This window comes from Mesoplodon bidens (genome assembly GCF_964165515.1).
Source record: "Mesoplodon bidens genome assembly, chromosome: 19".
NCBI lineage: Eukaryota > Metazoa > Chordata > Mammalia > Artiodactyla > Ziphiidae > Mesoplodon > Mesoplodon bidens.
In genome coordinates this window covers 27697790-27723492 of record NC_138179.1, presented here as the reverse complement: position 1 = coordinate 27723492, position 25703 = coordinate 27697790, and the positions used below count along the sequence as shown (strand labels likewise).

Genomic DNA, 25703 nt, shown 5'->3' with positions numbered 1-25703 from the left:
ATGGAAGCAAGAGCAGAAAGAAGTGAAGCCCTTTTCTATGATACGCCAGGCAGCAGGATGGTCAGCTCTAGATCAGTAAGTAAAGGTGTGGAAGACTCACTCATTCTTAAGTCATTTCTGATTGATGCTTAGTCACTTGCTATAGACCGAATGTTTTGTGTCCCCCCCAAATTCCTGTGGAACCCCAATCCCCGAAGTGGTGGTATTTGGAGGCAGGACCTTTGGGAAGGGATGAGGTCATAAGGGTAGAGCCCCCATGAATGGGACTAGCACCCTCATGAAAGAGGCCCCAGAGGGCTCCCCTGCCCTTCCACCATGGTAGGACACAGTGAAAAGATAGCCATCTGAGAACTGGGGAGGGGGCCTCACCAGACACTGAAGCTGCCAGGGCCTTGATCCTGGACTTCCCAGTCTCTGGAACTGTGAGAAGGTTGTTTATAAATAAGCCACTTAGTCAATGACATTTTGTTACAGGTAGCCTAAAACAGACTCACCACTTCATTAAGATATATGTAACAGTGGATCCTCCAACAGCATGGGTTTGAACTGCTCAGGTCCACTTATGGGGATTTCTTCAATAAATACTGTCAGCCCTCCGTATTCGAGGGTTTTGCATCAGCAGATTCAACCAACAGTGGATCCAAATTTCCATCCATTGTTGGTTGAATCTGAGGATGCAAAAGCCACAGATACGGAGGGCCGACTGTACTACACCATTTTATACAAGGGACTTGAGCATCTGTGGATTTTAGCGTATGTGAGGGCTCCTGGAAACTAATGACAGAGAAAGCGAGGGAGAGGTGGAGGAGGTCTCTCAATACAACTATGTGCCAGGTTCTCTACATTCATTGTCTTTTCCTCACAACAGCCTTGAGAGAGGGTTGATCTGTCCCCATTTTACAGATAAGCAAACTGGGGCTCAGAAACAGTAAGTAGCTTTCCAAAGTCACATAATTGCCAAGTGGAGGTGGCAGAATTCAAACCCATTGATTTTGGGTTAGCCAAATATTGGCTCCCAGATGAATTTGTTCTCACTCAAGCATTTGGCCTGTTGAGAAACAGCAAGTATTTTCCGGGACATGTAATCTCTGCTCTAACTACTCAACTCTGCTGTTTTAGCACAAAAACAGCCAAACACATGTAAATGATGAGTGAAGCCCAGTTCCAATTAAACATTATTTACAGAACTAGGTAGTGGGTCCAGGCCATAGCTTGTCAACTTCCACCTCAGACCGTTAATCTGAATATCAAGGTGATGAGAGGGCTGAGCTCTGTTTATTTTGTCCTGTGTCAGCCATTCTCCGACCCTCACCTCTCAGACCTCGGCCCCTTTCAATGTATTCTTATTTTTTAAGAATTCTTTTCAAAGCCTCTTTCTTCCCAGTCCTTCCTATCCCATTTCCTACTGTTTTGATTTCCATCGTTGCTGGATTAGACTTGACCTTGATCTCTTTTACTACTTCTTTAAACTCTATTCCTCTTCTTTTCCTCAGTAATAGAACTAAGGTCTACAGAGGAAACTATAAGAATTATAAGAAGTAACAGGGATAATGTGTAGGGGGAAGAGTGTGGGCTGATTGCTGAAGGTCCAAGGATAGGATTTAGGAGAGGAGAAAGAAGAAACCTGTAACTAATCTTTCCCTCTCTATCTTTTCTATAATCTTCTTTTCACACCGTATAACAGAGCAACAATAAAAACTGACATTTGTATAGTGTTTTGCTAAACATTTATTTGAACTTTTGCTTTTGTGTTTCCAATCCCATCACATGGTTCTTTGGTCACCCATGTAACTTATGTCAATCGATCACTATGGCTTCAAGCCTTTTCTACTTTCCTTGGAGCCCTGGGATACAGCAAAGACCAACCGACATACAGGAGGACAACAAAAAACTGTGGGTAAACGGGAGGCCTGAGAAACGGCAACTACTTCCCGGGGTGTGGGGTAGGGGGAGAAGCCGCTTGTCCTCTTGAAGTCACTGTCCTGTGACTCTCTTCCGTATGTGACACGGCATTTGTGCCTCAAAGCTGCTTCAGTTCTTCTTTTTGTCCAAGACCCTATATGGAACCCATCAACTTTTCACTCTGCACATCCCAGCGGCTTTCTCTCCAAGTGACAAAACATACCTTACAGAGAGCAGAATAAGGTAAAGAAATGAAATCTCCCTAACACTGTGATTACAGAAAACCAAGGATTCATTCAGTGCCAAGGATAAGAAAAGAGGGACTTGATCAAAAACTACAGTTAAGGTTCTGACTCTTTCTCTACCTCAGGGTAACTTCCAAGGAAGTGTAAAGTGAAGATGTACCCAGCAGGGGGATAATAATCATCTAAATCTCAGCATAACCCATGTGAGCATAATTTAGACCTCTTATATTCATCAAATGAGATAGTAGCCTTTGGGGTTGGGAGGGAATCCAAAGCACATTTCAGCGCTTAACCTTTAAGTTTTTATAGTTAATGTAAAAGAAATGACATTCTCTGTATATCTGGGTCTCCACTTTGGATTCAAAGAGGAACAGCTCTGTGTCTTCCCAATGATAAGAATATGAGCCCTCTGCCTCACCTACCAGATAAGAATGTCCTTACAAAGTGAGATGCTATAACAGGCTTTGATGTGACAAAGGGGGAAACTGGATTTCACATTGATTGCATTGCTACCCACTCCCAAGGATTTTCTGAATTTCCACAAAAGGGCATTGGGGGGCAAGCGGGGTGGGTTAGGGATCAACCTTTGAGATTCCTGGCTGGAAGCATTCAGAATGATCAAATCAATGGATATAAGGAACATTCTGTTTATGCCTCAAAGCTATGTATTATGTAAGTAGAGTTAGATACACACAGAACTGGTCCTCAGGCAGCAGTTTATGTGTCTTCCACACAAATTGCTCAGGTATTTAACACAGCGATAAAACCAACTCACATTTCTTCACATTCAGTCATTTTTCAGGGCTGCTCTTCCATGTGAATCCTTTGATGCCTGATGAGGGATGAACTGCACTTAAAGCTTTTTCCACATTCATTACACCTATAGGGTTTCTCCCCAGTATGAGTTCTCTGGTGTTGAATAAGGGCTGATGAATGAATGAAGGCTTTTCCACATTCGTTACATTTGTATGGTTTCTTCCCAATATGAATTCTTTGATGTTTAGCGAAATTTGAGCTCCGGCTGAAGGTTTTCCCACATTCGTTACACTCGTAGGGTTTCTCTCCGGTGTGAATTCTCTGATGCTGAACAAGATGTGTGCTCTGACTGAAGGTTTTTCCACATTCACTACATTCATAGGGTTTTTCTCCGGTATGAACCCTCTGATGTTTGGTAAGGGATGAGCAGTGGCTAAAAGCTTTCCCACATTCCTGACATTTATAGGGTTTCTCTCCAGTGTGAGTTCTTTGATGTTTAATGAGTGCTGAAGAATGAATGAAGGCTTTATCACACTCGTTGCATTCATAAGGCTTCACCCCCGTGTGGATCAGCTGGTGCTGCACGAGGTGTGTGCTTCGATTAAAGCCTTTCCCACACTCACTGCACTCATACGGTCTCTCTCCAATGTGAATCCTCTGATGTATTGCAAGGGATGCGCTTTCTGTGAAGGCCTTCTTGCATTCGCTGCACTCGAAGAGAATTCTAGTGTGAGTTCTCTGATGTTTAGTTAAATTGGCCCTGTGGCTGAAAGACTTCCCACACTCGGTGCAGCTGTAGGGTTTTTCCCCGGTATGGACTCTCTGGTGTCGAATGAGCACTGAATGGTAAGTGAAGAGCTCACCACAGTCATTACATTTATGAGGTTTCTTCTCTTTGTAGGTCCTCTGCTTTTTCATTAAGGTTGATTTCTGTTTCAATCTTTTTTCAAGGGTATGGAAGGCACAGGATCCTTTGGGAACTCTGTCTTGAGTGAGAAGTACTGACTTCTGGTTCAAATTTTTCCAGTAAACATCATGCTCACGAGCTCTCTCTTCTGGGAGTGAATTCATGTGGGTGAACATTTCTCTTAAGCATCTCTCCTGATTTCCTTGCTGATTCTCTAACCGGTTTTCACATGCGAGAGTTGTTTCCAAGTTGGAGTCACAGACACCATTCCTTGTCAGCCTGTCTATGACTGCAACCTGGCATGATCCTTCTTTGGAAAAATCTTGCACTGAAGTTGAATCTTTGCTTCCGGGTCTAGTCTCTGAGTCTGAAACAAATTGGAAATGCAAATTTCCTTTGTTTTCTGAGTTCAACAAAAAGGCAGGTCTGTAACGGGTAAGAGTTAATGAAGGTGAAGAGCATGGCTTCAACGAATAATTGGATTTGACTCTTAGAAGATGACTTGCAAAGAGAAGCAAATGGAGAGAAACAAATGCACAGTAGATGCAGAGAAAATCAGCAGACCCTACCCAGGAATCAGAATGGGGGAAAGGTGACCAGAAAGACAGGAGGAGGGATGCAGATGAAGCACCATTTCACCAGATGAGCAGGAAATGAGCATCCCAGATCAGGATAGGGGAGGAACAACCTCTACAGAATATCAAGCGCTGTCATAAACTTCCAGCCGGTTACCACCTTAGTGCAGGGCACAGTGATGACTTCTAAGTTTTCAGTTACCCAACCCTACTCACATCCTAATATGCATTCCATTTCCAGTTTAAAATCTTCCCTAAGAATTCTTTTATAATATGTCCCTGTTGAAAAATCAGTGATCTCCCTAAGATATAATGGCAGATATATTAAATTATATCTGAACAAGGCTAATCATTACAACACTAATTGAGGTAGCAAAAGACTGGTAACATCTCAAATGTTAAAATACAGTAATATTTTAATACTATAGAGAACTGATTAAACTATGGTGTACACATACAATGAAGTATGTGCAACTTAAAATAATATGAGAATGATCTCTACATATATTGCTACAAAGTGATCTTCAGGATACATTAAACTTAAAAAACCCAGCAAGCTGTGAAGGAGTGTGTATGGTCTGCTACTTTTTGTGTAGGGGAAAAAAGGGGAGATACAAATATATAGACATATTTGGTTATATTTTCCAAAACTAAGGACAGATAAATGAAATACTAATAAAAATGACTGCTTACAGAGAGAACACCAGAATAGAGAGGGCAAGGATGGAAGCCAACCTCTCTGAATATATCTACTATAAATCTATTAGAATTTTTATATTCAATATGAAACTACTCTATAAGGCTGAAATAGAGTTTGGTTCAAAAGAATAAGTAAATAGACCAATGAAACAAAAGGGCAATTTCAGAAGTCAAGTAAATATAGGAATTAAGGACAATACAAAGGTGGTATTTCAGTCAGTGAACTAAAGATAATTTGTTTTTACAACAAATGGTCCTGTGAGTGATTAAACATTCAAAAGACAGTTAAGTTAGATCTGCCCCTCATTCCACACAGCCAAGTGAATTCTGTTCCTTCATCGATGTACTCTTCTATCCATTTATTCAACTATTACCTATTGGATGTCTACCATACACTAGGCTCCGGGGAAAAACACACAGTCCCTATGTACATGAAGGGAGAGAAAATTTAGTCTAACATCTAAAAATACATATAAAAATGCACCTGTAGTAAGTACTAAGAAATAAAAGGCCAATGATGCTGTGAAAGATGATATGGGGAACCCAGGGGGATGAAGGGAGGCCTCCCTGAGGAGGTAAATGACTGAGCTGAAATTGAATTGGGTTTGGGGCTCAGGTGAGTGTTCCAGGTAACAGGTACAGCAGCACAGGGGTGAGTGTTCCAGGTAACAGGTAGAGAAGAACGGGGGTGAGTGTTCCAGGTAGAGGGAATGACAGGTACAGAAGCCCCAAGGTGAGAGGGGACATTTAGGAAGAGCACAGTGGTTGAGAGCAATGGGCTCTGAAATCAGAATGCATGAATTTAATCCCAGCTCTGCCACTTACTAGCTGTGTGACCTGGGGCATGTTATTTTACGTTTCTGCTTCAGTTTCCTTATCTGTAAGATGGAGCAATAACGGTACCTACCTCATGAGGAATAAAAACAACACCTACCTTAAGGAGCATTTAATGAAAGTATTTATCAAACACTTAAAACTCTGACATAGCATTGGTGCTGCATTAAGTGTTTGTTAAATCAGTAAAACATAAATTGATATAAGGATAGTGTAGGTAGGTAGAGGCTGTGACCTCAAAGTGTGGTCTGAGGACCCCTGGGAGTCTGTAGGTTCAAAACTATTTTCAGAATAATGCTTATATCTTATTTGCCTTTTTCATTGTCTTGACATTTGCATTGATGTTGCAAAAGTGATGGTGGTAAAACTGCCCACAACTTATGCACAAATCAGGACAAGACACCAAATGTACTAGTAGTTGTTGTATTTTTCCCCACCATGTACTCTCAGTTAAAAAAAAAAAAAAAAAAAAGCCAGTTTCACTTAAAAATTTCTGAGGAAACAACAGGAATCATTATTAACTTAATAAATTAATCTTATTTATTAAACCTTGACTACATGCCTTCTTAATATTCTGGATGATGAAATAGGAAATATTCATAATGCAAGTCTGCTCATATCAAAGTATGATGCTTGCCTTGAGGAAAACCACTCATGAGACTATTTGAGAGCTGAACTGGCCATTTATTTTTTCATGGACCATCACTTTTACTTGAAAGAATCATTGACAAACTATGTTATCCATGTTGGGTATTTGGCAGATATTTCCTCAAAACTGAAAAAAAAAACGAGCCTGTCACTTCAAGGAAAACAACTGACAGTATTTGATAAAATGTGAGCTTTTGGGCAGAAATTAGAATTTTGGAAAACTTATCTACCACTGAGAGCTTGATAGCTTCCTAATACTTAAAGGCTTTTCTGGTAAGGTCAGTGGTGATACTGAAAATTGTGGTTTTTAAAATATCGCATAATGTATTGTGTCAATATTTGGAAGATATGCATAACTCAGTGAACCAATATTTCCCAAAAGATCAATAGATTTTAAGAGTAGGAAAAATTCATGGATATGGTTTCAGATGCACCTTGCACCTAACCTTTAAGAAACTACAACTTGCCTAACTTTGGTGTAGTATCAGAATAGCCAATTATCTGGAAAGTATATTAATTATATTTTGTTTGTGTTTTTTTTCTTTATTTTTTTTATTAGTAAGGTTGTTTCTTGATGTGGATGCTAGCTACATGAATGTGTTCAATTTGGGAAAATTCATAAAACTGTACAGTTATGATATTTTAATCTATTTTACATTACAAAAAAAAGGAAAAGAAAAAAGGCAAATGAAGCAAATGTGAGCATGTGTTTGATCTCAGTGTTATTTTATTTCCTTGACTTTGTATGTATTCAAAATGCAATATAATTTAAAATAAGATATTAAAAAAATAAAAGCATATTGGCACTTCTATATTCTTTCTTTTTTTTTTTTTTTTTTTTTTTTTTTTTTGCTGTACGCGGGCCTCTCACTGTTGTGGCCTCTCCCGTTGCGGAGCACAGGCTCCGGGCGCGCAGGCTCAGCGGCCATGGCTCACGGGCCCAGCCGCTCCGCGGCATGTGGGATCTTCCTCGACCGGGGCACGAACCCGCGTCCGCTGCATCGGCAGGCGGACTCTCAACCACTGCGCCACCAGGGAAGCCCCTATATTCTTTCTTAAGCACTGAAGAGCGCCACTTCTTTACTGTCTTGTGGGGTTATTCTTTCCGAAGATTCCTGTCTATCTGACTCACCTGAACAGCTGCTTTTGGGGGCTTTTCTCTCAAGCATCAATGGTTCTTTTCCATTATCCAAATTGTGGTTCTCAGGTTTGGAAACTGGAAGCCCTGCTCATTAAAAAAGGAAAAAAAAAAAAGGAAAGAAAAAAAAGAAAGGGACTTAGCTCTTTGTGATGGGCACAAAGCTCTATTCCAGAGCATGGTCCCAACCCCTGGATCCACAAAAAAGACAGGACATCATAGGAAGTTTTGGAATAAGGGAGCGGGGGGCCTCCAAATGAACCTTAAAACAGGTGCAGCAAGAGCCTGGGCCTCATAAGGAGTTACACGCATTTGAAAAGACAAATATTTAGCCTGTAAAAGAAGAGAATCTGTCTTGTTTACTGTGGGAGTTCTGGGGAGATACTGCAGACCAGTCCTCCGCTCAGGGAAGGAAATGGGTGAAGTGGGACACCAGTGGCAGCACCACAAGCCTGTGACTCTGTGACTATCTGTCTTCTGATGTTTTTCCTTTCTTCCTTCTTCAGTTACTAGAACCTGCTTTCTTAGGGAATTTATTATACGAGGTTTGGGAGGAGCTAACATAGTTCCTTCCACCACTGATACGAACACATACGTGTACATGCATGTGTGTACATATGTACACATGCACATACCTCCCCCCACCAAGAGGCGGGCACAGTATCCAAACTGGTCAGAGCATACTGTATCTCCCTGGCTCGAGTTACTGCTTCACTGATGGACATGTGACCCTATCTGCTGAAACTCCCAGGATAGAAGCCTTCTTTTTTTCCTTAGCTCTCTAACTGGAAGAATAATGTAACCCTAGAGCGGCCAATGGCCATCTGTGCCACACAAGGAGATCAGGACAAGCTATACCACGTAATTAAAAAATAAGTAAATAAAAGAAATTCCTGACAATATATCTGATTCCCTTTTAAGCTGGTGTGAATTCGGTTTCTGTCACTTGAATCCAAAGACTCCAGATACAAAACAAGCCTAGACATTTCACCAAGAACCTAGGCAGAAACAGATTTTCTCTGGGCCCAAAGGGATCAATACTTTACAATTACTGGCTTTGTTATGCTACTTCATTGTCAACAAGGTAATGATGTCCCCATAAGCAGGGGCCAGAGTCATGGCAGGAGCCCATCCTTACAGAGTGAGACCAGGTTCCTGTAGTTCTCCAGCATCACGTCCCTCTGTGCAGGATCCAGCCTCCCCCACTCCTCTGGGGTAAAGTCCATGGCCACATCCTTGAATGTCACTGATGCCTAAGACACAAAACATACTTTTGTTCACCATCTGTCACTCCACAGCCTCCCTTTCATGCCCCAGTTTCTGTTGGCCCTGGAGTAGATGCGTACATGTATTCAACGGGGGAAATCACTGTGAAAAATGACAAGCATTCTCATGTGTCCTGGACATTCCATGGAAAGTCACTGGGTATCAATTATGTGCCAGGCACACTGTCCAAGATTCAACATGAGAACCAAATGAAACAAGACCACGGTTTCTCCACTGACAGACTAATTTTTCTGGGGAACAAAGAGTTAAAACATGAACCAATGAATCAACAATGTAGTCTGGCGAAGTAAACAAAATATAGGCATCTGTCTGTATAATTCTCCTTGTGAGTCCTCGCCATGGAATGAACAGACTGGCATCAAATCCAGTGAAGCACGGAATCAATTCAAGGCAAGATGCATTAAATTGGAAAATGACAGCAACCAATTAAGGGTACAGATATCACATATAAATGTTTATGGGTAAACACCATAGGATTATTTATACAAGACATAAAATACAAAAACTGTATGGAGATAGACACATACCAGTACTGAACATGTCTCTTTAAGTAAAGACATAGAGAATGGGAATAATATTCCAGGTTACTGAAATAAATATATACCAAATGCTATAACTGGATAGAAAACACCTTCTATTTAAATATTCATGAAGCACTTGCAAAAGTAACAAAATAAATGTTAATAAATTCCAAAACAGAAAAGAAAGAGCAATAACTGATAACTGAAAAAACATATCAAAATAATAATGAAATAAAACGCAAAAATCAATGCCATAAGGCTAAAATTGTACTCAGAGGAAACACTTCAATTTCATTAAAAGAAAATTAATGTAATTAAATGAACAAAGCATACAAATCAAGTTAGAGACAGAACCCAACAACAAATTAGGGAAAACAGAAGGAATTACAGGATAAAAGTAGAAATTAAGGGGAAGAAAAACAAGAAAAATAAGACAGCTGGGAAATCTGAATAAGAGCAGTAGGTTATAGTACTATACCAATGTTAACTTCCTGATTTTGGAAAAAGAATAATAAAAGCGAGGTGAAATGCTAAATTTTGGAGAATCTGAAAGGAGAGCATATGAGAAATCTTTCTACCACTTGCTAAATTTCTATAAGTCTCAAATTATTTCAAAATAAAGTTCCCCAAAATGGAAATAATCTGAGACTTAAAAAATATAAGAATCATCCTTGGAAAATAAAATGTAAAAATCATTAAGCAGCTACTAAATAGACAAGATACTGTGAGAAAAAATGACTTTGATCCTAAAATCTGCATATCTATAGCTAAACTGACAGTGGAAATTAACTTCCAAACCATAAAAGAAAAAAAAAAACATCAGATTAACAAAAATGCAAACTACAGCACAAAAGGCAGAAAAAAATACAAAAGAAACAAAGCATAGTAAACAGAATTATAAAAATCACATAGCAGGAAAAATGTGAAACATACAAGTAATCATAATAATATGAATAAACTAATTTCTCTTATAAAAAGGTTTCTTAAAATAGCCACATCCTCTTTACAGAAAAGAGATCCAGACAAAACCCCAAAGTTGGGGATGGAGGGGGGGATGGAAGGAAATATAGTATACTACATATTTGATTACAGTACTTCAAGCTCAACAAAAACATATGGAAAAATATACACTAAACTGTTATCCTCAGTAGGGAGAGGTGGTGGACTGAACTTGGGGAGGTAAGGACGGGTAATATACTTTAATATTTATATATGTCTGTACCGTTCACCTGGTTACCACGAGCAAAAATTAAAACTCTAATTATTAAAAAAGTCTAATAAGTAAAAGATAAACAGCCCAGGCAAATTCTAATAAGAAAGACAGTTGCAGTATTAGCATCAAACAAAATCCAACACAATGCAAAAAGGACAGTTTTAAAAATTTTCATAAAGGTTTAATCCATTCTGAAGCTATAAAAGCAGTCTTGAACCTAATATTAATGTGCTGAAATGTATAAAGCATTCACCCTTTTTCTGGTACCTGTACTCTGACTTTCCTCTGGCTGCTATGCCTGGCCACTTTTAGTCCATGCAGTTCAGGTAGTACAGCTCCATCTCTGACCCATGGGTGGGATGTGTGTTTGTATGTGTATGTACAGGTATATTTTCTAGTCTGATCACCACACTCAGATTTGCCAATAATGGTCCAACAATGGGCCTAATACCCATTATAGAGTTAACCTCAGTCCTTCTTCTGGAACGACCAGAAGGGAAGATGCCCCTTTTCTCTGATCTTCAACATGAGAAGATGTAGGCCTAAATTTGTTAGGGGCTACCCTGCACGAGAAGAAAAGCCTGCTTGAGTGCAAAACACACAGAAAGAAAAGAAAAGGTCACTGAAATGGAGAAAATAGATTTTAATGTCACTGCCTGAACTCAATCTTAGCCAGACCTAGATTTTTCACTTATAATAGTCAATAAATACCTCTTTTTGCTTAAGCCAGTTTGAATCGAGTTTTCATCAGGTGCAACTTAAAGCTTCTTGACTAATAAAGTCTTCAATATTCACGTAAGGTATTCAAGAAACCAACGGAGGCAAGCAAGTATACAAGGATCCTGAGAAATCACGTTGACAAACGGCAGCAATGTGCAATGTCCACTTTCACACTTTGGATTAAAGTAGCAAAAAGAGAGGCTAGTGGAGGAATCTTTGCATTGTGGTATGACACACACCATGGAGAACTCTCTTCTCCCACTCACCTTCGTTTAAGAAAAATGTTCAGACATGCAAAAAGTTGAGAGACTAACACACTAGTCACCCATATACAACTACCACTTAAATTCAGCAATTCTTAATATTTGCCCTTGGGGAAGTGAGAGTTTGGAAACTGAGTTATAACTTGGTAACAGTTCACCTCTAAAATACATCCGCATTCATCATCTTGCTGGGCTGGATTCTAACTCTTTAAATTAAATCTTCTATAGGCTTCCTATTCCAGCATTCCTTTGAACTATTTAAGTACTCACTATGTTCATAATTCACTCCAGCACTTCAGGTGTTTTCTTAAATTCCTACTTAACAGTCATGTGTATGTTGTTTCCCCTAGTGAAACATACATTTTAAGAGGTATGCACCACATTGTCTTTTAAAATCGTTTCCCAAATAACAAGCATAGAAATTAGCTAATGGGCTAAAGAAGGGCAATGCTCCTTCTATGCCTGCTGAGTGATAATAAATACTAGACGGACAAGATACCACGAAGAAGCAGAAAACATTTTCCACTGAGCCCTTTAGTCACTCGACTTGTCTCTTAGAATTAGAATTCAGCTCTAGTGGACACAGAAACTCCACATCAAAAAGAAGGGAGTGCGTCTGCACTCTGAGAAATAAGGTGGAATTTCAATAACCAGCAGAGACTCACTCACCTGCGATCTGGCTGTGAGGCGCAAAGCTGCCACTTCTCCTCCTTCTGTGCTCTTTTCTTGGGAAAAAGGAGAATCCTGGGAAGACAGAGCTAAGGGCAAGAAAGCAGTCATGATAGGGCCTAGATCTATCTTGTGACTCAGATTTATGAGCTTAAAATTCTCAGGACTTCCCTGGTGGCCCAGTGGATAAGACTCCGTGCTCCCAATGCAGGGGGCCCTGGTTTCATCCCTGGTCAGGGAACCAGACGCCACATGCATGCCGCAACTAAGAGTTCGCATGCCACAACTAAGGAGCCCTGGAACCGCAACTATGGAGGCCACCTGCAGCAACTAAGACCCGGTGCAACCAAATACATAAATAAATATAAAAAAAAAATTCCCACCACCGTACTCCTGGTCGTCCCTACAAACACTGCAACTGAAAGGAGCCTGAAACAACGACGTCCTGGAAGATGGCAGTCTCTGATCTGGAAATTAAAGTAAGTTTTTTCTCTGAGCTTAATCTACATTAAATTAATATGGGAAAAAGAAGCTCAACCGTTCTGAAAAGTCACCCTGCAAGCTTAGTCCAAATGTAGCTTGCTGGATCCCATCTCTAAATAATTATCACTAGTTGAGACTGGGGTACAATCTAGAAATCCAACAAGCACAGGTAGGGGCGGGGTGTGGATTCTGATATAAGAGGTCACAGACCAAACTTCTAGGAGAACTGGAAGCCAGTAACTGACTCTTATGCCTGGTGCCTCCTCTATTAAGCAAAAGTATCTGCTCTACTGAAACCAAAGGGTTTTTGTCCAAAGTGGAGGTACAGGAGTGGAAAATACTTTTGCCAACCAAAAACAGCTGAACTGTCAGACCCACTGATGAGGCTAGGATGGTATAATCACCCGGGAGGAAGAAGGTGTGAGACAAAGTATGAGACTATGCTCAAGCCTCAGAAGCTGACATTTCGCTCACATTTTGGGGGTGTCTTTGGAGGGTCCGCTGTGCACCCAGCTGGGATCCCACAGCAAGCCCTCCACTCTCACCCAAAGAGCCCTTCCATCCCCACACAAAGGAGCCGGACAGCAGTGACTCCCGTTCAGAAGGAAAAATTCGGCCCGGCCCCCAGCACAAGTTCAACACCGGCCCCCCTCACCGCTCTTCCCAGGCATTTCGGCCATATCTGTCTCCATGGTCACCACCTCCTCCCGGCCGCGAAGGTTCAGCTCTCCCCCCAGCGCAGCCCTCTCCGCGCGGAGGAGCGGGAAGCCCCGAGGCCTCGTGGTCCTCCTTCCCGCCTCCCCTCGGGGGGCTCCTCCGAAAGGCTTCGCTCCGTCCTGAGCCGACTTGGCCCTCGAGGCTGGCACCTGGAAAGCCGGGACAACATCCCTGAGGCTGGGCGCTCGCGCCTGGCGCTGCTGCTCGGAGCTGCGCGGGGGCCGCGCGGCCGGAGGAGAGGCGCCGGGGCCGCAGCCAAGCGGCCGCCGCGCAGACCAAGCCCCCCGCCCACCCCGCGCCCCGGGGCTTCGGGGATGGGGCTCGTGCCTGCCCTCGACGTCCCTTTCTCCAGCGCGCACTCCACCCGACTCGGCGCAGACTAATGTCCCGGGGGCACCGCCGAGGACGATCAAGGAGAGCCGCACCTGAGCAACAACTCACCTCCCACACCGGGCCTCACAAAGGCTACGAACTTCTCTGGCCAGCGGGGCCGCGCATGCGCAATAGCACAGAGCAAGGCTGGCGGGCCTCGTCCGGCCCCGGAACTACGATTCCCAGAAGCCCGCGGGAGTGGCCAGACTCCGCTCCTCGGCAGGTGGGAGCTCGCGTAGCGCGGTTTGGGGAATCCAAGGAGCTGCGGTCTCCCTACCTCTCGCGAGAGTAGTAGTCGCTTAGGTCGTGCGGGATCCTGCGGACACGCGAGAGCGTGAACCGCAGAGCTGCGTTATTGCCGGTCCGGTGCTGTTTCTGCACTTGAGGCTGCTGAAGTTGCCCACGCAAATCACTCCAGTGCAAGGTATCTTAGAGTATATGGCTTTCCCCATAGTCTTGTCCTCCCAAGACTCATCCTTTGCCGTCAAACAATGTGAAAGGTGTACTTTGCAAACCGATGTGCATGCGTCCGTAGGCGACTTGTTATACTGAAAATTCACACGTGTGAGATAGGGGAGTTGAAAAGATTTAACCAGTTTCAACAAATTTGAGCAACAGGTTATTTGCAAGCATAAAAATTAGATTTATCAAAGGAGGTGTTCTCTCAAGGGAGCACGTTTCGTCTCTACTTCTGTTACTGGACACACCCAAACTTAAAATGTCTAAATGCCCCTCTTCTTCTTAGTGAATAATATTACTGCTCACAAACCCATTTGCAAAAGCCAGAAGCAGAATATCCTCAACTCTTGCTATCTGTTCATCACGAAGTCCTATTTATTGTATTCTCCAGTTTGTCCATCTTTCTCTTTTCCCACCAGTATGACCCTAGTTCTAGACACCGACATTTCACTAGGATTACAGTACCAGTCTCTTAGCTGATTTCCCCAAGTCAGGTTTGCTTTCCCACCAATCTATTTGCCACACGTTCTGGCTCGTGATCGTTCTAAAGCAAGAATAAGATGTTACTTAACCCTTCAATGGCTTTCAAAAACTTTGGGAAAGATGATTTTTAGTTCCTACAAGAAGGCACCCCCTTATCCAGTTCTCATTTTCCAATGTGGTTCTCATCATCAGAGCCTCCTGGTATTCACACCTGTGTGTAATCCACCCCCCACTGAGTGTGGATAGGACTTGTGACTCACTTTTAACCCATAAAACATAACAAAGGTGACATGATTCTAATGCTTGTTTTGCTAGGGTAATCCTCTTTGCTGGCATTGGTGAAGCAAGTGTAATGTTGGGGAAATCCACATGACAGGGAACTGTCAGCCAGCAGGGACCTAACCCCTGCCAACAACCCCCAGGTGCTTGGAAGTGGATCATCCCTAGTAGAGTCTTCATATGACAACCCAGTCCTGGCTGAAACCTTGACAGCTGGCTGCAGAGGACCCAGCTCAGCTGTGCCCGGACCTTCAGCCACAGATACCGTGAGATAATAAGTGTGTGCTGTTTTGAGCCACTAAGTCTGTAGTAATATTGTTACACAGAAAAAGGTAGCTAACACAGCATCCTAATGTAAGTGGCTAGCTCCTTGTCCAAAACCCAACCTGGATGCCTCTGGAAGGAGGGAGGTTGTTGGATTGAGAAACTATTGAAAAACTGATCGGAGACCTCCTGGGAGACAGATGGCTACAGTTGGTCCTACAGGTGTGTGTGTGTGTGTGTGTGTGTGTGTGTGTGTGCGTGGGGAGGGAATGGTAGCAGCAATGGATAGCTCCAGATGCCCCAAGGGGACTGCAGGGAGGTTCTGTTGTTTTGTGTGCTCCTTTCTGTTCACTCCCAAATTGCCCCAGGTATATCTTTGCCCACTCTTTCACCATCACACAGGGTAACCTTAGAGCTGGTCTGGGAGAGGCGTAGATAGTAATACAAGATACAAGCAGCTCCACCTCAAAGGTTTTTATTCACCTTTCTCCCACCCTGATACACACAAACACCCCCCCACACATATACATGCACGAACACACACACGGTGAGCCAGGTGATTATTACAAAAAAGAGGTGGGATGATGAGGTTCCTTGTGGGATAAGATCACCTGGTAGGAAGAGGGAGGTAAATGGGGAGTGGTCTTGCCCCAATTTTAACATCATAGATTCTCTGCTTTGAAAATAACTCAATTTCTCTAAGCCCCCTTTTCCCTCCCCACATACACATACATACATATAATTCAGCCACAGCTTGTTCCCTTCCTGTTGAGTTGAAGGAGGTATAGGAAATACCCCAGGGTTTTGGTTCCCTTTGTCCCTACATTACCAGCTTATATCCTGGGATTGGGGAATGTGGACTCACAGTGAAAAAATAAGATGTGAAGCATTCTATTGCTATAAAAGAAAAACAATAATTTGAACGATCTATAACAGATAAGGCAGAATTAGTGGGCCATTTAGAATGTATGTATTTTTTAAAAGCTATCCTAAAAGAGTTAAAGGAGGACATAAGAAATATTAAGCAAGAACTTGTCATAGTATTCAATTTTTTATTGAATAGCAGAATATGTAAAACTGAAGAGTGAATTTGAAATCTGGACTCTTGGATCAAGGAACTCTACTTTGCCATAAGATATCAGGAAGGGATAGAAACTTGAAAAATGTGAAAGGAATGTTAAGCAATATAGAAACTGACTAGATATTCACATAATGAGAGTCCTAGAAGGGAAGAAAGAATAAACAGAGAGGAGAGCATGTTTTAAGAACTAACCACAAATTATGGAGAAATAAAGGTTAAAGAACTTGGATGGAAAGTGCTCATTGAAAGACAAACAGGAAAAATAAGAAAAGACATTACACGTTATAATAAAATCTAACACCATAAATGTTGGTTCGCAACTTCAGGAGTTTCCTGGGTGAAATTCGAAACTGGCCCCTGTATATGGGGGGCAAGGAGAGACCAAAGAAAGATGCAGACCACAATCCAGGTTGGTACGTGGCAGGATTAATAAGGGGACTCAGATACGAGCCTTGTCTTGGGCCGGCCACAAGACGAGTTGATCTCTGCACCCAACCACCAGAGTCTTAAAAGTTTACACAGAGGCCTTAACTGGGTTCAATCACGTATTCAGTCTAGATGTTCTCAACAACACTGCTCTCAAGGCTGCATCCCTGAAACATTTCCTACTGTGGGAACAGTGGGCAGAATGTACATTCCAAGGACAGAGAGGTCGTGAGGAACCTCCAGTTGCCTGAGTCTAGTCCTTGGGTCAAAAACCAGTGTCAAAAGCAGTGCCTGGCATTTTGTGGCCCCTCAATGAGTAACAATTGACTAAATAAATCTGACTTGTCAGTAGCACTGACTGCAACAAGAAAATGTAATGATATCTTCAAATTGTAAAAGATAAAACTTTGAATCTAGAATTTGATATTTTACTTAAGAATCATGTAAATGAGGTAAAATAAAGATACTCTTACACATGTAAGACCTTGGAAATATTCTTGGAGGAAGTATTTCAGCAAGAAGAGGAAAAAATGAGGGAGATGCTTCAAGATACAAAGAAAGTAAGGATAAGAATAATTTAGTAAAGGGCTTCCCTGGTGGCGCAGTGGTTGAGAGTCCGCCTGCCGATGCAGGGGACACGGGTTCGTGCCCCAGTCCGGGAAGATTCCACATGCTGTGGAGTGGCTGGGCCCGTGAGCCATGGCCACTGAGCCTGCGCGTCCGGAGCCTGTGCTCCGCAGCAGGAGAGGCCACAACAGTGAGAGGACAGTGTACCGCAAAAAAAAAAAAAAAAAAAAAAGAATAATTTAGTAAAGAGTTTGTTATCGTCTTAATAATCAGGAGCAGAGATAGTGAGACAGGGTGACACCAACTACATGTACGTAACAGTGGGATACTAAAATTTTAATGATACCAGTGGGGAGGAGGGTGGGAAGTAGAAATGGGAAAGTGAAAGTAAGTTACTTGTCTTGATTAGAGAGGGGATGTACATATTCACAAGCTTAATAAATGATAGAGAAGAAACATAGGTGTGGGTTTTACAACTTAGGTACAAGTACCATGAGAATAAAAGTAGAACGTATAACACTCAAACCAGAAGAAAACAATTGATTATTCAATAGAAAACTGGACAAGAGGAAAGCAAAAAACAAGAAAGTGTGGTAAAGGGAAAACACAGAATAAGACCTGTTATATCACTTATCACAATATATGTAAATGGGCCAAACCTACTGATCAAAAGGCAGAGAACTTCAGTTTAAATGAAAAAGAAACAAACAAATGGAAACCCCCCCCCACAGAAGACAAACCCCAAGATGCAGCAATATGTTCTTTACATCAGAAACCAAGCAACACAGAAAGATGAAAAACAAAGTGATGGCAAAAGATATAACAGGCAAATATGAATTAAAAGAATACCCATGGGCTTCCCTGGTGGCGCAGTGGTTGAGAATCTGCCTGCTAATGCAGGGGACACGGGTTCGAGCCCTGGTCTGGGAAGATCCCACATGCCGCGGAGCAACTGGGCCTGTGAGCCACAACTACTGAGCCTGCGCGTCTGGAGCCTGTGCTCCGCAACAAGAGAGGCCGCGATAGTGAGAGGCCCGCGTGCCGTGATGAAGAGTGGCCCCCACTTGCCACAACTAGAGAAAGCCCTCGCACAGAAACGAAGACCCAACACAGCCAAAAAAATAAAATAAATAAAATAAATAAGAAGACCCCAAGATCACTATTAAAAAAAAAAAGTGACATTTTAAAAAAAAAAAAAAAAAAAAAAGAATACCCAGACCACAATGTTATTATTAGATTCAAGATAAAACATCATATTGGACAAAAGAGGAACATTATATACTTGTAAAACTCATGAGGATAAGTGTAGTCAATTGTATTTGCCCATATTTCTGCTCTTTCCACTTTTCTTCTTTCCTGATGCTCCCTGATTCCTTCCTTTAGCATTCATTTTTTGATAGAAGAACTTCTCTTAGCCATTCTTTAAGGGTAAGTCTGCTAAGTGACAAATTCTTTTAGTTTCCAGTCATCTGAGAATGTCTGGATTTCCTCTTCATTCCTGAAGGATAGTTTAGCTGGATATTCAGTCGTGGTTGACAGTTCTTGTCCTTCAAGTTGACAGCACTTGAAAATGTGCCATTTCTTTCTGGCCTTCATGGTTTCAAATGAGAAGCCTGCTGTCATTCAGATTGATGCTCTCCTGTAGGTAATGCGGCATTTCTCTCTGCTGCTTTCAATATTTTTTTCTTTGTCTTTAATTTGCAGAATTTTAATTATGATGTGTCTCAGCAGGGATTTCATTGAGTTTATTTCTTGAATCTGTTAAGTTTGTGTCTTTCACCAAATTTGGAAACTTATCTGCCATTGTTCTTTTGAATACTGTATCAGCTCCACCTTCTCTTTCCTGTGCTTTTGGGACTCTGATGTTAAGATTGCTGGATCTTTTGTCATTGTCGCAACAGGTCTCTGAGGCTCTGTTCATTTCTTTTCAGTCTGTTTTCTCTCTGTTGTTCAGATTGGGTACATTCAGTTGATCTGTCCTCAAGTTCAGTGATTTGAAAATCTGTCATTTCCACTCTGCTGTTGAGCCCATCCAGTGAGTTTTTAATTTCAGTATTTGTATTTTTTAGTTTTATAATGTTCCTTTGGTTCTTTATTGTATAACTTCTTTTTCTTTGCTAAGATTTTCTATATAGTTTGTTTTGAGAGAATTTGTAAATTCTTATTGAACATTTTTTTCAAACAATGGCTGCTTTATTTATTTTATTTTTGGCTGTGTTGGGTCTTCATTGCTGCACGCAGGCTTTCTCTAGTTGCGGCGAGTGGGGGCTACTATTCGTTGCAGTGCGCGGGCTTCTCATTGCGGTGGCTTCTCTTTTTGCGGAGCACGGGCTCTAGGCCCGCGGGCTTCAGTAGTTGTGCTACACGGGCTTCAGTAGTTGTGGCTTGCCGGCTCTAGAGTGCAGGCTCAGTAGTTGTGGTACACGGGTTTTGTTGCTCCATGGCATGTGAGATCTTCCCAGACCAGGGCTCAAACCTGTGTCCCCTGAGTTACCAGACAGATGCTTAACCACTGTGCCACCAGGGAAGTCCATGATGGCTGCTTTAAATCCTTGTCAGATGATTCCAATGTACGATTTGTCTCAGTATTGGCGTTAGTTTGTTGCCTTTTCTCCTCCAGGTTGTGATTTTCCTGGCTCTTGGCATAATGGATGATTTTGTATTGATTCCTGGATATTTTGTCTGTTATGCTAGGAGACTCTAGGTCCTATGTAAATCTTCTATTTTAGAACATCGTCAACCTATTTATAGGTCTTGGTGTACTTTCGTGGGCTGTGGTTTCAATGGCAATTTAATTTTCAGAGCCTTTGTGGTACTAATTTGGTCTGCTTGGTTTATCTGGTACTTCTAGGGCTCCTGTTGGTGCCTGCTGATGCTGCCTGAGTGGGTGGAAAGAGCTTCCCCAGGCTGGTCCAAGGTGGGGAAAGGGGTCTTCAGCCCTTGAGGAAAAAGAGTGCTTCTTGGGTCGGGTGCTTTCTGTGGTGGCATCCCACTGCCAGTACCACCCAACCACCTGCTGTCTCTAGGGTGTGTGTGCGTGTATGTGTGTTTTTTGGGGGGGTGGAGATTCCCAGGTCCGGTTGAGACAGAGTACTTCCTGGGCCAGCCGATTGTCGTGGCAGGGTCCCCCTGCTGGTGCCATCTGGAGCCTGGTTTCTGTGGGTGAGTGGGGCCTCAGGTTTGGGGGGACAGAGAGGCTTCTCAAACAGGATCCCCCTCGTCAGTGCCACTTCACCCCTGCTTCAGCTCTAGGTGGGGGAGGGAAGACTCAAGTCCAAGGGATAAAGAGGCTTCCTGTCTGGGTGATGGTTGTGACAGTTGCTGACTGGAGCACTGTGATGAGGCCACAGCGTGGATCACTGTGAGTTGCCGCCAGAGGTCTGAGTAGAGTGTGGGGCATGTGCGCCAGGAATCGCCATCCTTGTTATTTCTGCCTGAGGCGGTTGTGGGGGTCACTGGATAAGAGGGGATTTTCCTGTTAACTGAATTTAAAGCTCAGAACCTCACAAAGCTGTGAAGAGCCACCGTGGGTTAGAGTTCACTCCTTCCAGCTGGCATTAGGAAATTATCTCGCAAAGACTTTGCCTCGTGTGAGCTGTTTGTGAGCGAACGAACGAACACATTTTATCTATTTATTTTGCACTCACAAGAGTCTTAGATCCACGGTTCTCAACCAGGGATGTTTTTGCCCCTGAGGGGGACAATTGCCAGTGTCTGGAAACCTTTTTGATTGTCTCCACTTGGGGAGGGGGTGTCAGATCCCGCCCCACGTGGCAACAGTGGGGAGGCTGAGAAACCCTCAGATAGGCAATCCGCCATGGCCGCGTGTGACCACCAGGCGGCAGTCATGCCTGCTGCTGAGATGTTAAATCACAGGCGCTCACCAGCCCCACAGTTGATTGTCATAACAGTCCATCACTCTTAACATACACACAAGTTGTTTTTAAATTACAAAAGTGAAACATTCTTTGCAACAGGTTCAAATAATATAGAAGTATATGAAGTACAACATGAGGGTTCTTCTGTTCTCCTTTTAAGTCTTACCCTTAAAGAATTGAGTTTAAATCTGGGGATCTATCCCAATTCCTTTCTCAGATATGTGTGTGTATATATATGCATATGTTGTGTGTGTGTGGACACACATGTCACTAATATCATACTGTTTCTTTTGTTTAGCAACTCACTTTTAGTTCTCAACATCATACTGTGGACAAATTTATAAGTATTTTAGAGCTACCTCATGTTTTAAATGGATGCACAGTGTTCTGGTGTATTAATGCACTATAATTTATTTATATATATTCTTATTGATGGGCACTTGAGTTCTTTCCAAAAATTTTTTTTTTGCTGATGCAAGCAATTTTGCGGTCATGCTGCTATTTCTGTAGGATAGATTCCTGGAAACGTGATAAGTCAGAGTGTATGTTCATTGGAAACTTGATGACACAGCAGCACTAATTCATGTTCTAACAGTGCAGGAGAGGACCTATTTCCCCTACTCTCACCTACATTGGATACTATTGATATTTTACTATCTTTAATTTATATTTTATGGTATGAGTTTGGATATATTTTTATATGTTTATATTTTCATATGTTTATCAGTGTATTTCCCTTTCCCATTTTTATATTTGTTTTTTTAAAAAATCAATTTGAAGTAGTTCTTTATATGTTTTGCTTATTAATACTTTGTCTGAATTTTGATTTTGAATAAGGGGTGAGTTAGGGATAAAACTTAATATTTTCTCAAATAGCTAGCCAATCGAACTAACAGCCTTTATTAAATAATTCCTTCCTTTCCCCTTGTAATGAATTGCATGCATCCCTGTGTCTATTTTTGGACTCTGTTCTATCTAATCTTGTGCCAGCTTCACAGTGTTTTGTTCATGGTAGCTTTATAGCTGGTGAGGAGGGGGGGAAGAGTGCTAGGATGAGTACTGTGATGTACAAAAGCCGAGTGGGAGGAGAAGACATGGCAACAGACTCAAAGTCGCCAGAAGCTGAAGAAGGCACGTAGGCGGGAGGAGAAGGGGATGGAGTTGGAGTGAGAGCAGGCTCAGATCACACAGGGCCCTGTAGGCCGTTTCAAATTGGGTCTTTATCCTTAGAGCCATGGATCCATAGATGGATTCTGACCAGAGGAATAATATGATCAGATCTGTATTTTATTCAGCTTTCTCTGGACTTCTGTTTCCACCCACGATGGAGTAACTGGTACCAGACTAGCCCTCCCACCACAAACCTCTATAAAACTTGATAAGATGTAAGAGATAACTATTTTCAGGCATTGAATGACAGGCAGCACAAGACTGTTGATCCCTGGCAGAAGGAAAAACTCATGAGGTGAGCCCAATGGCCACCCAACTTTCTGTCTGGGAACAATTTCCCAACCATGACACAGAGAACTGGAGTCCAGCAGAACACAGAGGTCCCGCTAAGCTGAGGGTCTGGAAGAAATCAGGGTCCAGAGCAGCTGAAGCAGCTAGAAACTGTGGGGCCAGGTACACAGAGGAGGGTGTTATGTAAAGGAACACAACACTCCAATTGCATGTACATTACACCTCGGTAAGGTGGATTTTAAAAACCTTTCCCTTGGGAATTCCCTGGTGGTCCAGTGGTTAGGACTGGGCACTTTCACTGCGGTGGCCCTGGGTTCAATCCATGGATGGGGAACTAAGATCCCACAAAATAATAAGTAAATAAAAAAATAAAAAAGCTTTTCCTGGATGCACTATGGAGAACGGATTGCAGGGAGTGGTGAGTGGATGCAGGGGTTCCAGTTTGTAGGCTGTCACTGTAATGCAGGTGAGAGACAGTGGTGGCTCCGACTACAGTCATGGAACGTAAAGAGTAAAGGTTCTGGAGGTACTTGGGATGTAAACTGGTGATGGAATGGATGTGGGGGAGGAGGGAGGGGCGCTCCCTGGGTATCAGGTTGACTGCTGACAGCAACCTCAGGGAAGAGAACCAGGAAGAGGGCTGGCTTTGTCTGGGGGGGATCCAGAAAGGTCGTCAGTTTCATTTGGGCTGTGCTGGGTTTGAGGTGACTGAGAACGTCAAGTCTTTATATTTAGAATGTAGTTGGAGATCGGATTTGAAAGTCTGAGCTGGAGACGTCAGTTTGTACCGACGGTAGCTGAAGTCTAAGGAAGGGGTGAACTCATCGAGGGCAGAGAGTAGGTTGGGAAGGGGAAGTGATCGTGGCTTGAGCTTCAAAGAGCTTCTCGTCTTTACCAGCTGGGGAGAAAGAGAAAAGCAAGAAGAGCAGATGGGAGAGTAGTGGCCGGGAGATGAGGGCGACTGGGAGAAAGGGGGTCCCTGGAAGGCTGTCTAGTCATTATCGAACTTCCCACTACATCATCTTGATTTAAAATTTAGAATCTTGCAATAACCCTGAGAGTTAGACAAAGTGAGTAATTTTACAGGTGAAGGAACTAGAGGCTCGGAAGGCAAATGACATCTGGAAGTGGCTAACGAACAGCTGAGCTGAGTGCAAACCCATCTTCTGACTCCTGAATCCTGGGCGTCTCTGCTTGGAAGACGATCACTGAGTGGCCCCAGGAGATGTGCCAACAAACAGGTTTATTTTTTGAAGTTGCAGTTTTATGATTTTGTACATTATGAGTTGTTGGTTTAGAAATTGGAAAATATGAGGGCTTCCCTGGTGGCGCAGTGGTTGAGAGTCCGCCTGCTGATGCAGGGGACACGGGTTCGTGCCCCGGTCCGGGAAGATCCCACATGCCATGGAGCAGCTGGACGCGTGAGCCATGGCTGCTGAGCCTGTGCATCCGGAGCCTGTGCTCCGCAATGGGAGAGGCCACAACAGTGAGAGGCCCGCGTTAATGCAAAAAAGAAAAAAAAAAAAAAAGGAAAATATGGGAAAAAAGTAACTACCTGCGATAATTTCATGGAGCTCTTTTCCTGCTGTCTACACGTAGACACACATACACTAAAGCTGTTCTTTTTGACATAATTAGTCTCAAAGTGTATGATCCATTTTATAACCTTTAAGAAACTTAATATATTGTGATCCTTCCTCATGCCTTTAAATAATGAGTAACCGGTTTGAATGACTTAGAGAGAAAAGCAAACAGAATAACTTGCCAGAAGCAAACAAGGCTTGTTGGCTGGATGACCTTCAGTCCTACCCAACTGCTTATGACCTTTTTATATACTTTCTATTGAACATTTGCATCTGCTTTTTGGAATGAGTGGTGGTGCAGGAACTAAAGCTTCTACGGCACAGATTTGTAATTTTCACTGCTCTCATGCAACCCTGGAGGGCGTGTGTTGTATGCCTCGGCCTGACCCGATGTTCCCAGGCCCGTGGGTCCACTTGGGCTTCTGGTTTATGGGGACAGAATGAACACACTCTTCCCCAGGCCCCCAAGGTGAAGCCACACCATACTTCAAAGATGAAACTTCAGAAACCCCTATGCTCAGTTGAGGGAAACAAAACCAATAGGTTCATATGGGTGTCAGGATAGGTCCCAGGCAGATCAAGTTTCAAACCTGACACTGATCCAGAAGCCACACTGCACCAGTCCAGAGCGGGAGGGGAACACATGCTTTAAGGGTTCAGTGGAAGCACCGTGTTCGGGTTCGTGGTCGGGGCAGCAGATCTAAGGCACATGTTACTTTGATCCTGAGACCGTCACCTGCCTGCCTCAGGAAGCTTCCCTGATGCACATTTTCTTAGGATGTAGTCTGTCCAGCTTTGAGGTGCTGGGGCTGATAGGTCATGCTGGGGAGAAAGCCAGGATCTGAACAGATTAGGGGTGAGTGGTCAGAAGTTAGAGCAGGTCCTCTACCTCTGTCTGGATTTCTTCAGGCTGAGTTTTTCCCACCTTTGTCGTCATTCACGTTTTACATTCATCCAGGCTTTTTTTTTTTTTTTGCGGTACGCAGGCCTCTCACTGTTCTGACCTCTCCTGTTGCAGAGCACAGGCTCCGGACGCGCAGGCTCAGCGGCCATGGCTCACGAGCCCAGCCGCTCCGCGGGATGTGGGATCTTCCCGGACTGGGGCATGAACCTGTGTCCCCTGCATCAGCAGGCGGACTCTCAACCACTGCGCCACCAGGGAAACCCGGGTCTCCTAATCTTGATGAGCTTCTCTGGTCCCTTGGATCTTGCCTCAGGTGTTTTTTTGACTGCTTCTCCCTTGATGAGCAACTGTTCAAAGGGAATCTGCTCT

General features: G+C 43.0%; 1 protein-coding gene across 3 annotated transcripts; it reads right to left on the bottom strand.

The window, feature by feature from the left end:
* Nucleotides 1-1562: 1562 nt before the first annotated feature.
* ZNF286A (zinc finger protein 286A) lies at nucleotides 1563-14065 on the bottom strand. Of its 3 annotated transcripts, XM_081220458.1 has the most exons (7): nucleotides 14019-14065; nucleotides 13516-13726; nucleotides 12761-12844; nucleotides 12378-12466; nucleotides 8843-8957; nucleotides 7699-7791; nucleotides 1563-4177 (listed from the first exon to the last, which is right to left on the bottom strand). In XM_081220458.1, exons 2-7 carry the CDS (start codon nucleotides 13550-13552, stop codon nucleotides 2946-2948), a joined length of 1650 nt encoding a protein of 549 aa, XP_081076584.1. In that variant the 5' UTR covers nucleotides 13553-13726; nucleotides 14019-14065; the 3' UTR covers nucleotides 1563-2945. The 3 variants fall into 3 exon arrangements, with proteins under 3 accessions (XP_081076584.1, XP_081076585.1, XP_081076586.1); XM_081220459.1 differs by lacking the exon at nucleotides 12761-12844; XM_081220460.1 differs by lacking the exons at nucleotides 12378-12466; nucleotides 12761-12844; nucleotides 13516-13726; nucleotides 14019-14065 and adding an exon at nucleotides 11437-12368.
* Between the last annotated feature and the right edge of the window lie 11638 nt (nucleotides 14066-25703).